Below are 12,427 nucleotides of genomic sequence, written 5' to 3'. Positions count from 1 at the left end.
GAGAGGCAGGAGAGTGGTTTTTAGGCTTCTATTTAAAGACACCTGCAGTGATGTGGCGCATGGTTATCGTTACAGGGGAGGGATGGCCGTGGAAATTGCTGATGAAAAGCGAAGGCCAAATCTCATTGTTGTTTCTCTTCTCTGATCAGTCCAGAGGAGATACAGGGAAAGGCATGTGAAGTATTTAAGAATTTCCAAACATGAAACTGGTCTGTAGGAATTCTGTGATTTATTTACTTCTCTTTTCATTATAGTAGTTTTCCCTGGTTTTCTTGCTTCCCTAACTCAATTAAATTACTTCCTGTTCAGTCCAAATACCAAGCTAATAGTGTTTTTTCCTTCCTAGGAAGGAGAAATAAATAGAATTGCAAAGGAACATCAAGAGAATAGTGGTGAAATGACCAGTAACATCGCTATGTACATGTACGTATGTTCTTGTGTGATGTGTGTGAGCCGGATTTCTGCAAGGCGTTTTGTTTTCAATGTGAGGGAATTTTTTTCTCTGAGGAATGCACTAGAAAATCCTGTTTTTCTGTGGCCCTGCATCCTTCCATTGCAGCAGCTCTATCTTCCTCTCATATCAGAAAGGCCCTCAGCTCTTTGACATTTTTCCTTCCAGTTTTCACTAGCTGACAAGAGGGAGTGCGTTTTCTGGCCACCTGGCCAGGCGTTTATGTACGTGCTGACTTGCCAACTTTTCAGGCTTTTAAGGGAGGTCAAACAGAAAAGATAAAGATGGCGGTTGCAGGATCTCCCTCCCTTCTAGTCACTGGAGAGCATCTAAGAGAGCATCTGTCCTCTACCCAATTACAGTGATGTTGGTAAGAATCAGAGGTCTCTTAGTCTTTCAGATCTGAACCTGTCTGTTCTGTTTGTGTGTGGTTGGTATGAAGTGTATCGCGGTGGGGTAGACAGACAGTGCAGTAACAGTCCCTAGTTTTCAGTTACTAGTCTTACGAGACCAACATTCTGTTTAGGTGACTTCTTAAAATTTGATCTTTACATCAGATCCAGGGACTTTCTTGCCCCTAGCTGAACCTGTACTCTGCAGGGACATAGACAGCTGATACTATTAAACTTTCCATGTTGGATACTGCCCAGTTCAGCAGCTAGATGGTTGTGGCTGAACTCACTTACTTACTTTGTGGCCTTGGCTTTTGGAATGAGAGGATACAGAAAACACTAAGGGCATAGCAGGCGGGAGAGCTGTGCAGCACGTACAGGTTATCACTCCCTGCGTCACAGCAAGGGAGAACAGTGTTTTAAGGTAATGACATAGAAAACTTGTTGCTTGGCCTGCAAGTAAGCAATCAAAGGTGGGGGAAAAAAAAGTTGTGGTCATGGATAGAGTTGTCAGAGTCACTGACGACAGACCAGGCTGCAGGTATTCAGCTTGTTCCTAGCAGTGGCTTGTGAGAACACTGATTACAAGAAGACATTCCTATGGGACTTGCCTACATTTTGATGAGTAGCTGGGCTGTATCTACAAGAACACAGGATATAGCTGTGTGCCTCTTGAAATATTTTCTGTGTCACCACGTGTCTTTGTCCAGCACCGAAACGTTAGACTCGTGCTGTTGCAGTTTCAGAGTAACATGATCCACTCAGGACAGGTTTATTTCTGTAAAAGGAGAACTGTGCACTAAAAATCCCCTGATAAAAGTGATTTACTTAAAATATCCTGGCTGAACATTGTCTTTGGGGTATTGAATTTTGCTCCCCGGGAGCACATAGAGGACTATGCTTTGCTTTCTGTTCTGAACTACAAAAGTCAAGATTTAAACACAAGCTGTTTTACAGCTGAGCTTATGAAATGTACAGTGTGTGCAACCTGCCTATCTTACCATATAGTTAGGGGATATTCACCTTCTATCTTGGTGGACATAAAAATGGAAGGAATGCAATACAGTATTTTATCACCGGAAATTAACTTACCTTATTTTTCAGATAGTTTTGTATTTGTTTTGGTTCACTTCTACAGCAGCATAATGTGATTTTGAAAAGAGCTGTAGAATATGAGGGAGGTGAAACGTGAGAGTTTTTTTTTTTTTAAAAGAAAGCAAGTTCTGATAACCATTTTTAGTGGAACGTGTCTTCTTTGCCTGGAAAGGAATGAGACAGAGATAAGAAATGTTGCATGTTTCATTGGGAAAAAAAAAATGTTATTTTGGGAACAGACAGCAGCACATTGCAGAAGGGGCTGCAAAGTAGGTCAGAATTAATGCACTGGGTTTTGCATTGTCTTGACTGCTTTTGTTTTCCTTACTTAAGTATTGAATTGTTCTCCCAGCCTGAAGGGGACTGTCTGAGGAGCACGCAAAACAAGGACTGCATTTGCACACATGGGGACTGTGGCCAGCGGCTTGTAGGCAGGTTCTTGGGAATGAGCCCTTTGCTCAGAACTTTGTTTTTCATCACTGTATGAAAAGGTGGCCTCTCGGACTGGATCCCAGAATTAGGGAAAAGGGAGTGCTCCTGTAAAATCATAACAGTTGTTATTATTTACATCTGGTTTGGTTTGAAGCAGGAACAAACCTGCAGAGGAATCGAAGAATTTGGAGTCTGAGGAGCTAACTGTGAGCCAGCTGCTCTGCTGCCTTAGAAATGAAACTCAGAAGAGGGAAAAACTTGAGAAGGAGCTGCAGGATCACAAAGAGAGGTATGGAGCAGGTGCACTGCAACACTTGGAGCCGTTCTCTTCCAGGGCTGCTCAGTTACAGAGTCTGTGACTGACTGACTGCCCAGGGCAGTGATGTAGTTCCCATCCCTGGAGGTATTTAAAGGACGTGTTGATGTGCTGAGGGACATGGCTTAGTGGTGACCTGGTAGTGCTGAGTTCACAGTTGGACTTGATGATCTGAAAGGTCTCTTGCAACCAAAATGATTCTGTGATTTTATGATCAGAGACAAGCTGAAATATCAGTGTGACCTGGATGGGTAATTTCCCAAGCACAGTAGCAGTAACTTATTCTGTGGTAGTCATTATAGGGATAAACCACAGGTTCTCTTCTGTGGGCAAAAGAGTTTCAATATTTTATCATTATCTCCTATAGCACCACAGATCATGAAAAATTACCCATTTCCTCTTGGGTTTGAACTTTCCCCAGGTTATGTCAGAATAATTAGTTTAGGATGTTCTCTGCACTCACTCCTCCATAGTTATTTGGTTTTGTATGAATCATCTGCACGTGGTGCCCCAAGAAAATTACTATGTATAAAACAGGGATTACAGTCCTTGTCGTGATATTGGCAGGCTACATTTAGCAATGTGTGAGCTTGGAAATGCTCCTCAGAAATGTCTAAAATAAGTTCAATTCCAAACTTGTCTAAGAGAGCGTTTTTCCTATGTGAGGGTCTGTCTCAGCTCAGTTATATAGATCAGCACGATTGTTCAGGTGTGGAAAATTGCCTAAGCAGTAGGTGTTCCAAATCCCCCCTTTGTAGAGACAGAGTAAGACTTCCTGGACATTATCTACCGTGAAAGGTTGGCGTCACAGTAATTGCTTCTGTGTGGTCTTCCTAGAAGAGTTAATGAGCCATAGCCAAATTATTCGTAGAAATCTCAGCCTCTGAAAATATCAAAGGAAAACAGAGGCGATACTATTTACTGGATGCAGTGAACAGACTGACCTGTTTCCAAGGGGTTAGCAGTTCTGGGCTGTCCCAAAGATCAGTCACTGTAGGCTGAATGTCACTGTCCTTCACCATACCTGCACACTTATACATCTGTTTTAATTAAATATACATGCTGGGTGTCTGTGCTCCACTGGGACCCCCATGATTATGCAGGCTTTCCTGCATGTCTGTGCTTTCAATTCTGTCCCTCGTTTGTGGCTGTGATGTTAGAAAGGAAGAACATTGCTTGCATGAAATCCTTGAGTAGTCACAATCTCACTTTAAATATAGGCCAGATCCATCACTATTGGCTCCTTTTGTTTTCCAGACTGTCAGAGCTGGAGAAGGAAACAAGCAACTGCCTGGAGAGTGAGACACAAACTGAACAGGAAGAAGAGGAGAGTTCAGAGGCTGTAAGTACCTGTCCTCCTGCGCTGAGGTATGACAAACGCAGCTTACTCATTGAGGCCAACAGCCTTCAGACCTAGATTTCCACTCGCACTGATGGAGCAAGGGACAATTACCCTGCACAGGATGTGGAAGTAAATTTTGAACTCTCCAATCCCTATCTTAAAGGCGGTTCCAAATTACCCCAGCCACCAAAAAGGGGTGAGACTGGTGGCCGAAGATTAGGGAAGCACAGCATAACTGCGGGTGTACCTCACTGCCTTGGTCCTGCCCACTCAGCAGAGAGAGATGCAGTCATTTCGAGTTCCAGAAAGTTTTCCAGACTGGGTGAACTTCGTAGCTTTTGGATACAGTGCTGGAGTGTAACTATCTTGGATCATCCCCTCCACAGGGGACCAAGAATTCACAGTCCAGCTTTATTATAAGTCAGACTCTTGCCAGTGATACATGGTTTCGTTTACTGACACGTTTTCTGTGAATTTCTAGTGATGTCTAGTCTTCTGCAAATAGAAATGCTATCACCTTGCAAAAATCAGTGCTTTCATCTGTGAATGTGACTAGGTTAGTTGGGTTATTGCTTAGAATAATTGTGTGGCTTGTTTTGTAGCTAAGATGGTAGAAGAATGATCTCTTTTTGCTTCCAAGATAGAAAAAACATAGTGCCGTGTCCTTTGTGAATGTTCACACTATTATGTTCAGTCCCTTTTGCTTGGTATGACTGGTGAGTGATTATTAGCTTGGGCAGCTTGTGGAGAGTGTCCTCAGCAACATCTGTCCGTAGACAGTTGTGTTCTGCCTGCCTCAGCCACAGTGGCTGTGTTCCACACTTCTGCTCTGAGGTGAAAGCTGCAAGTCTTCATGGATAAGCAACTTTGTCTCTTCAGTTGCCTGGGGAAGTGGTGGACTTTCCCTGTTAGAAAACTGGAGCTTGTCTTCAAGGGAATAGGACAGCAGCATGCTCTTGACAGACCTGGCATCTTTTAGCCACAACCACCCAACTTACTCCCCAGCTGGACTGGAGGCTTTCTGTGTTGTGATAAGGAGATAAGAAGTTATCAATGGAAATTACAGTACTCAGGACAATTAAACTGATGCTAGCGGGATGATAAGATTCAGATGTTTCTTTAGGAAAGCTGCAGGATGTACCTCCAGGGACTACAGACCGGCAGGAGGCAAAGGTTTCATGCCTTCTAGAGTATGGGGATATATTTTAAGAATTGAAACTCTGAGCTGAGCTGTCCATCGTGTCTCCTGTTGGAGGAGAACCCAGATGCTGCTTCTTTCCTGCTCTTACTTTTTGCCTGTCTTTCGGATCCCTCAGTGAACTTCCTGTGGTCTGAAGGCCAAATGAAAGGGCCAGAAACTTGCAACAGAATAGTTTTACTAGAAATCATCTTCTTGGTTTGCAGAGTTGATTCATGAATGCATGGTAATCAAGTTACCATTTGGGACTGTATTTTCTCCTTCAAAAGGTCAAGAACTGAGGTCTTCCAGACCTGTTGTTCCCATGCATGTGGCGTGGGAGAGGCTGGTATGTGTAGGGAGAGTGCTAGTTGGCTGGAGGGGTTTCGCTTGTAATCAGAATAAATCACAACACATAAAGACTTCTGTGTTCTCTGCTTTCTGCCCAGTACAAGAATGGAGGAAACTGGAATGGAGGGGATAACACCAGTGCAGGATATAACTGGGAGGAGAAGGACTGAGGTTTTAGTCTGCATCATCTACTTCTCTACTTCCAAATTGCTTCTGATGTAGAGATGCCGTCATACCTCTTTCTCGGGAGCACACTGGTGCTAGCAGACTGGAAGCCTGCCTCAGGATAGATATTTGTCCATGTTTGACAGACTGTAGCTATTGCTTAGAGGAGTGGCAGTAATCCTAGTCTGTCTGCTTTTCTCATGTGCTTTAAATGGTGAACTCTTGAGAAGGAAACCGGAGATGAGTTCCCCATCTGCATGAGGTGTGTTCTAGCCAGTGCTGGAACATCAGTAACAGCGTTGTCCTTGAGTCACCTGAATTTTATGCAAGTGTTAAGTCAAAATGGGGTTCTGTCACATTTAGGAATAATTGGTAATTGTGAAGCCTTGTGGACAGGGCCGTATTCCTGAGTATAGAGTGTAATGGTGCTTTCTGCCTTATGCTGCTCTCTCTAGAGAAAGAGGAATACTTCCTGCTTAGATCTTATAGCCTGCAGCTGCAATCTTGAATTGTCCACATGTAATTTTCCTTATCTTCTCTCTAAAAGGTTGGCAGTGAAGTAGAAGCCCTGAATTTGCAAGTTTGTGCTCTGTTCAAAGAGCTTCAGGAAGCCCACGAGAAGTTAAAAGAAGCAGAATTGATTCAGAAGAAGCTTCAAGAAAAGTAAGGTTCAGAAGAACAAAAGCTCTGCTGTGACACCATATATTTGTATGACAACTCCCATCTTGAGAAACTCTGCAAATATTAACTTAAATTTCTGTTTCATAGAAAGGCTGTGAAAGATTTCTCCTTCTTTGTAAGTGGAGATGAAAGTGCAGAAATACAGTGATTGTCAGAAAATCTGAGTTGCCAACCTAGTTCTACAAATAGAACCCCAGTGCCTTGAATTTTAAGATGTAGGTTTTAACGTTTCCTGAGGTAAAGGCAAATCTTTGCTGTTTTCTGCTTCACATAATCAATTCCTGTTGTAGTCTTAGGAGAAGAAGCTAAGGGACCTTTTCACATGAACTGTCTGTGCTTTTGGAGACCAATTGTGTAGGTTATAATAAGTGGTTACAAGACCCTGACTTTAGTTGCTTAGTTTTCTGTCAAATTTCAGTTCTCTGAGATTCATCATAGTAAGCAAGTGCCGGTTTCAGCACTTTCTTTTCTGATGGTTCTGTATAGATTCATTTTTGTCTTTCCTTGTTCTTCATCAGAATAAGCCTTGGAAGTGAACCACACAAAGATTCTTTTTGTAACATGCCTAGTGTGCCAAATCCATCATGAAAAGGTGAACAGGAGACATCACTCTTTTTCCTTTGTTCTGTCAGGTGCCAAATACTGGAAAGAAAAAGCGCAGCTGCTGCAGAAGAACTGGAGGAGAAGCAGCAGCTAATATATAGCATCAAGAAGCTGGAACTTCAGGTGGAGAGCGTGCAGGCACAGGTCAAGCTGGAACAAGCCAAGACGCATGAAGAAAAGTGAGCATGACTTCATTTTATATTCTGGGGAAGTATTGTCAGTGAGTAAGGAAAGTCCAAGGGAACCTGGCCAAAGGGGAGTTGAATCCGAAATACTAATTTTGTGTTCTGCACCCTTTGAAACCATGTTATTTCTGTAGACTCTGAACTAGAAACTTGCATTCACCTCAGTACCTGTCACTTGGAGTCCAGAGTCTCCACGCTAGGCCCAAACTGTACTTTTTCATCTACTGACCGCATCCCTTAGGATAGTTTGAGTGTAAGCTCTGTAAGCTCTGACTTCTATCTCCCTTTTGTCATAAAGTTGAAGGTGGGATACGATCAGGGGTAAGTGCTCCACAACTTGGAGGGCAGGGACAAGTCAGGTGGTGACAATGATGGGAAAGTGGCATTAATGAACTGGTCTGCGGCCCCTACAGTCATTTGCAACTAGGAGAGGTAAGTGTGCAGTGAAGCTGAGGTAAACTGACTTGCTGTTTGCTCTGGCTCCCCGCTGACTTTCATATGCAGCCCATGTAAAGAGTGTGACAAGCTATACAGGGAGGCTGGTCTTCCTGGAGGACCTTCTTCAGCAGCTGGAGAAGCTGCTTGTTATCTTTGGAGTCTGTGTGTATTTCTTCTGATGAATTCTCCTTCCTTTGAGATCTCTGAGTCAAGACTTGGATGTCTTCCTAAGAGATGTGTTCCATTTTGAACAGGATTTATGATATACTGGGTGACGGATTCTTCAATACGAAATGCAGACAATCAGTAAGGACATTTGTTTGGACTTGGTCCATGGATGGAGGAGCAACGTGTAACTCATTGGAAGAGAGATGTTGAGACATGGAGCGTGATTTTTTTTTCTCATCAGAAATGCAGATTCATTTGCCAGATGCTGGTGGTGGCTTTTTTTCTAAATTCCAACAGATTATTTAGATTTCAATGAATTTTTAAGTGTTTCAAACTTTCACCTCTTTTCTTGTCATAAACAGGGCAAGATACAGTAGCTTGCAGAATGAGTATAACAAACTCCTTCCTGAACTCACTGAGGCAACGAAAAGAATTAATGAAATGAGACTCAGAGAGGTAAATGCATCGCAAGAAGAAATCATAATTAATTAGGGGCAAGTGGGAAGGGATGGGAGAATGTATGTAGGAACAAGTTTGGGCACGAAACAGTTATCTTCCCTTCCACATAATACAGCATGAAACGCAGCAGCGCTGCTCTGATAAACATAGATCCTGTTCTGGCTGTTACAGAAAACTATCCACAGAGCAGCACTTCTATGGTGTTTTCTAGGTAAGGTTCTGAGGCTCCACGGAAGTGCCAGATTCTTCTGTAACATTTTAGAAAGTGGGAAAACATCCTTTGCAGTGTCTGTTAGGGAGTTCTCTTTTAACTTGATACTGTGTCGTTTGAAAGCTCAACATAAAATACCAGTCACCACTGCTGTCATAGTCCATCTTCCTTTGATAACCAAAATTAGAAGCTCTTCCAAGAGCAGAGGGAATAATAAGCAAACTTTAACTTTAAGCAGGGTTATGTTCTGAGTTCCTCGAATTGTAATTCTTTCTTGCAGCTGGACAGAGTGGATAAAGCTGTGGTGGAACAACTGAATAAAAAGGTGGAGTTGGCAGAACAAGCCCTCGCTGCAAAGCAGCTCCAGATAGATGAAATGAAGCAGTTAATTACTAAGCAAGAGGAGGACCTTGAAACCATGGCTGTGCTCCGTGCTCAGGTATCAACTCTGCTTCAGAAACTGCCCAGTTCCCTCACGCAACATGCAGAAACCAGGTGGATGTATTTAATGGCTCCCTCTGGATTACCGACTGTTTCCTCAATTCCAAAGCGTGATGCCCTTACTTGGCCTGGCTTCCAGATCCCTGCAGTGCCTTTACCACCATATCCTACAGTTCTTTAGGAGGAACTGTGTGTGCTGGAGCCTGGCGCAGCAAACAAAAGTTGGGAGCAGATGTGTTTGTGTATTTATAACCACTGTCATAATCACTGCGTAAGTTTTAGGGATGATTTTACTCTAACTAGTGTATATAAACAGCGTCTGAAAAGGGTCTGCCTCTCGTTTAAGGCACAGAACTGGCATCTTGGCCCAGTTCCACTGTCTGTGCCACAGATTTGTCTGTCACTGGTCAAGTCACCTCCTTGTCTGTGCCTCATTTCTGCCTCTGCACAGCAGAGGGCAATAGCACTGTCCCAGATAAGACACTTGAAATATCTTCTACAGAATCCAGAAACTAGCAAGTCTTCTTCACTGCGTAAGCAGTGCAGGTCTTTGCTTTGCAGCGTGTCGGTGCTGGAGGATTGTTTTGAGTGGATGCAGGCTGTGATACAGATTTGCTGTTTTGGCATATAATATAGGACTGGTTCAGTCTAAGATACAACTTCTCAGCATGCTTTCATTTCTCTGATCAGATGGAAGTTTATTGCTCTGATTTCCATGCTGAGAGGGCAGCAAGAGAGAAGATCCATGAGGAGAAGGAGCAGTTGGCTGTCCAGTTGGCTTACCTGCTAAAAGAGCAGCAAAACCTTGAAGAGCTTAGCCGGTGAGAACAGACTTTGGCTGAGCTGCCTTTAACTTATTGTTACCCTGTGTGCTGGAGTTGACCAATATTGTCCTGCTACCATCTCAGTAGAAAGGCAAACAACTTTGAAGACATTTATTTCTTGGTTAATTTTAATTTTAAAAGAGAAAAAAAACTGAATTGGCCGAATTCTCATTATAATTTTGTGATAGAATCTCTGTAAGGACTGTTAGTTATTACATGGGTGCCTTATCAAGTTTTCACTTTGGATGATTCATGCTTGGTAAATTCTCCCCGCTGATTCATTGGGTTTAAATCTCTTTGGGTTCCAGCCTCAATTTTAGTGGCAAATCTGCAGCTAAGCTTGCTGCATGTGTGCCAGGGATATCTGCTGCCTCTCGGGTGGCAGTGGTAAATGGGTACCCCCAGTTTCAAGTTCTGTGATACCCTGGAATTGCACCATTTTGGCACTCTTAGTTGTAAAAGAGGAAAAAGGGAACATTAACCCGTGTCCTCCACTCATACTATGGAAGTCGTAGGTACAAGAAGAGTGCCCAGAGTCTGAATAATCGAGGTGCAGTTCACATTAACTGTACACTGAACCCTTTTTCTGGTATAACACTCTTTTCTGCTTTACTCAAAACTGCAGTTTGCCTTGAACAGCTGAGAGTCCCTGGGGTTTTCCAGAGGAGCGTTCCCCAGATCCCTATGTGTGTAGCTGCCCAAATGCCACTGGGGTCAGTTGTATGACCCTGATTTCAGCAGGGTGCTGGCACCAGCTCACAAAGCAGCAGCTTTTCTAGGTCCTCTTTTTTGAGCAGCAGTTGTGAACTAAATGCATGACTAGCTGATACAATTTACTTGCAAATGCTTTGATTTATTTTGAGTCCTTTTACCTTTTCTGGAGACAAAGGGAAGATACCTTTTGCTGAGTCTTTTTTCAGAGCCTTTGACTTATTTTCTGCAGAAACTCTTTGGCTGAGATGCAGAATCGCCATGGAGCCAGGGCACCAGATCGGGAACACTCACCTCACCTTGTCCAAAGAGGTACCATCAGCAACCCCTCCAGCTCACGGGGCCAAGCCCTGATGTGTTCAGTTTAAACCAGCTTTGTGCAGCTGCCAGCAGCTCCCCCATGGCTGTGGGGTAGCTGCAGAGAGCGTGATTCTCTGGCTGTTAGGAGCAAGCCAGTCCTCTTTCAAGCACTGCACAAAAAAAGAGAGAAAAAATTAATTAACGTAACAGGTAATCATTTCTCTTCTCCACTTGCAGGAACTGGTAGTCAAGACTGGCCAGAGCAGCAGAATATCTCCATATATTCATGTCCCAAATGTGAAGAAATTCTACCTGATTTGGACACACTGCAGATTCACGTTATGGACTGCATTAATTGAGTGATGCCCTCCAATTCTTCATCTCCTGGATTTCACCTGCCAAACACATTATTTTTCTTTCCTGCTTGAGTAAAGCTCAACTCTACATCCTGTGAAGGAGGTTTTCAGGGTTTTTCTTGTTAATTCAGTGGGAAAAGAGTAAAACTCCGCCTCACTCCCTGTACTCACTAATCTTGTTTTAATCTGTTTTAGCAAAAGAAATTTTATAAGTTAATGACACGGATGCATTGAAGAACTCCCAGTGTATCTGCTGCTATGAAACCTTGAAGGAACATTCCCCTGATGGGCTCTGCTCCCAGGGCTAGCCCACAGAACGGGGCTGGGTCACTGAAGTCAGAAGGGAGATGGAATGGATACATGCCAATCAATTAAAAGTACTGTGAGCCCATAAATACTTCATCTCTCCTGTACTATATACCAGGAAACTAACACGTTTTAAAAGCTGTTTGAGAAGCTTTCAGCAAAGTGGAGTAGTGCTGTATTTATCGAGCGTTTGAAATGAACCCTGCTCTTTCTCCAGATGGCACTTTTATTGCTGCCCTTGTGACCATACTAATCTGATGTTTGATGGCTTATGTAACTTCTTGCTTTAGCCACATGTGGGTAAGGTTTAAAACAGATCATTTAGGTCTGGTACATGTAGCTCCTGGTGTGCCCCAGTCACTTGGTTTTATAGAACTGTTCATTTTTAAGGTGGTGTCTTGATTCTTCTTTATTATAATAAATTCATTTGAATGTGTACAGTATTGTGCTAGAAAGCGCTGAGATGGATGTAACCTAATTTAAAAAGAGAAGTACAATAGATTCTCACATCTCAAAATAAATCTATTCCAAGTGTAAAATTTTCTATGCCTGTGAGTACTTCAGGGGCTGAAACAGGACTGAAAATCCCTATGGCTGAAAAGCTTGTGTAGAGAGAACTGTAGTGTATTAGTGCTGTTCTTGCCCTCCCTGGTGTTTTTATCACAACAACAACAAAAAAACCTAAAACCACAAACCCCACCCCATTCTTAACTTGCTGTTGCATAAGGGAGAAAAACCCGCCCTCTTAACACAATATGAACGAGCATGAACAGCAGGAAATGACACAAACAGACTGCTGGGATCCATGCAAAGGAGGAGTTTCACGTCTTCAACAACAGCTAACCTTTGCACTGCTGGAAACTGGTGGGGAAGGGAAGTAAGAAGGACCTTCAGCCAAACTGATGGCTCCTTATGGCGTCACCCTCCTGCTGCAGAAAAGAATGTGTTGGTCGCTTTGGCACTGCCCTGTTGGAAGGAGGCCTCCACATGGTTCTGGACTCATCGGCCAGCGCTGGGATAGGG

At 43.2% G+C, this 12,427-nt stretch overlaps 1 protein-coding gene across 2 annotated transcripts in view; it reads left to right on the top strand.

The window, feature by feature from the left end:
* OPTN (optineurin) overlaps window positions 1–11,931 on the top strand; it is a 17,836-nt gene extending 5,905 nt beyond the window's left edge. The window contains exons 4-13 of one of the 2 annotated variants that reach the window (XM_010135358.1): window positions 347–423; window positions 2,525–2,659; window positions 3,944–4,028; window positions 6,269–6,384; window positions 7,035–7,184; window positions 8,159–8,252; window positions 8,747–8,905; window positions 9,598–9,728; window positions 10,675–10,754; window positions 10,980–11,931. In XM_010135358.1, coding sequence (XP_010133660.1) covers window positions 347–423; window positions 2,525–2,659; window positions 3,944–4,028; window positions 6,269–6,384; window positions 7,035–7,184; window positions 8,159–8,252; window positions 8,747–8,905; window positions 9,598–9,728; window positions 10,675–10,754; window positions 10,980–11,101 — 1,149 coding nt within the window. In that variant the 3' untranslated portion in view covers window positions 11,102–11,931. The remainder of the gene's footprint in view (window positions 1–346; window positions 424–2,524; window positions 2,660–3,943; window positions 4,029–6,268; window positions 6,385–7,034; window positions 7,185–8,158; window positions 8,253–8,746; window positions 8,906–9,597; window positions 9,729–10,674; window positions 10,755–10,979) is intronic. The other variant, XM_010135350.1, reaches the window with a different exon arrangement.
* Window positions 11,932–12,427: the final 496 nt, after the last annotated feature.

Source organism: Buceros rhinoceros, unplaced genomic scaffold (assembly GCF_000710305.1).
Source record: "Buceros rhinoceros silvestris isolate BGI_N320 unplaced genomic scaffold, ASM71030v1 scaffold43500, whole genome shotgun sequence".
NCBI classification, from domain to species: domain Eukaryota; kingdom Metazoa; phylum Chordata; class Aves; order Bucerotiformes; family Bucerotidae; genus Buceros; species Buceros rhinoceros.
This window is presented reverse-complemented; position numbering and strand designations above follow the sequence as displayed.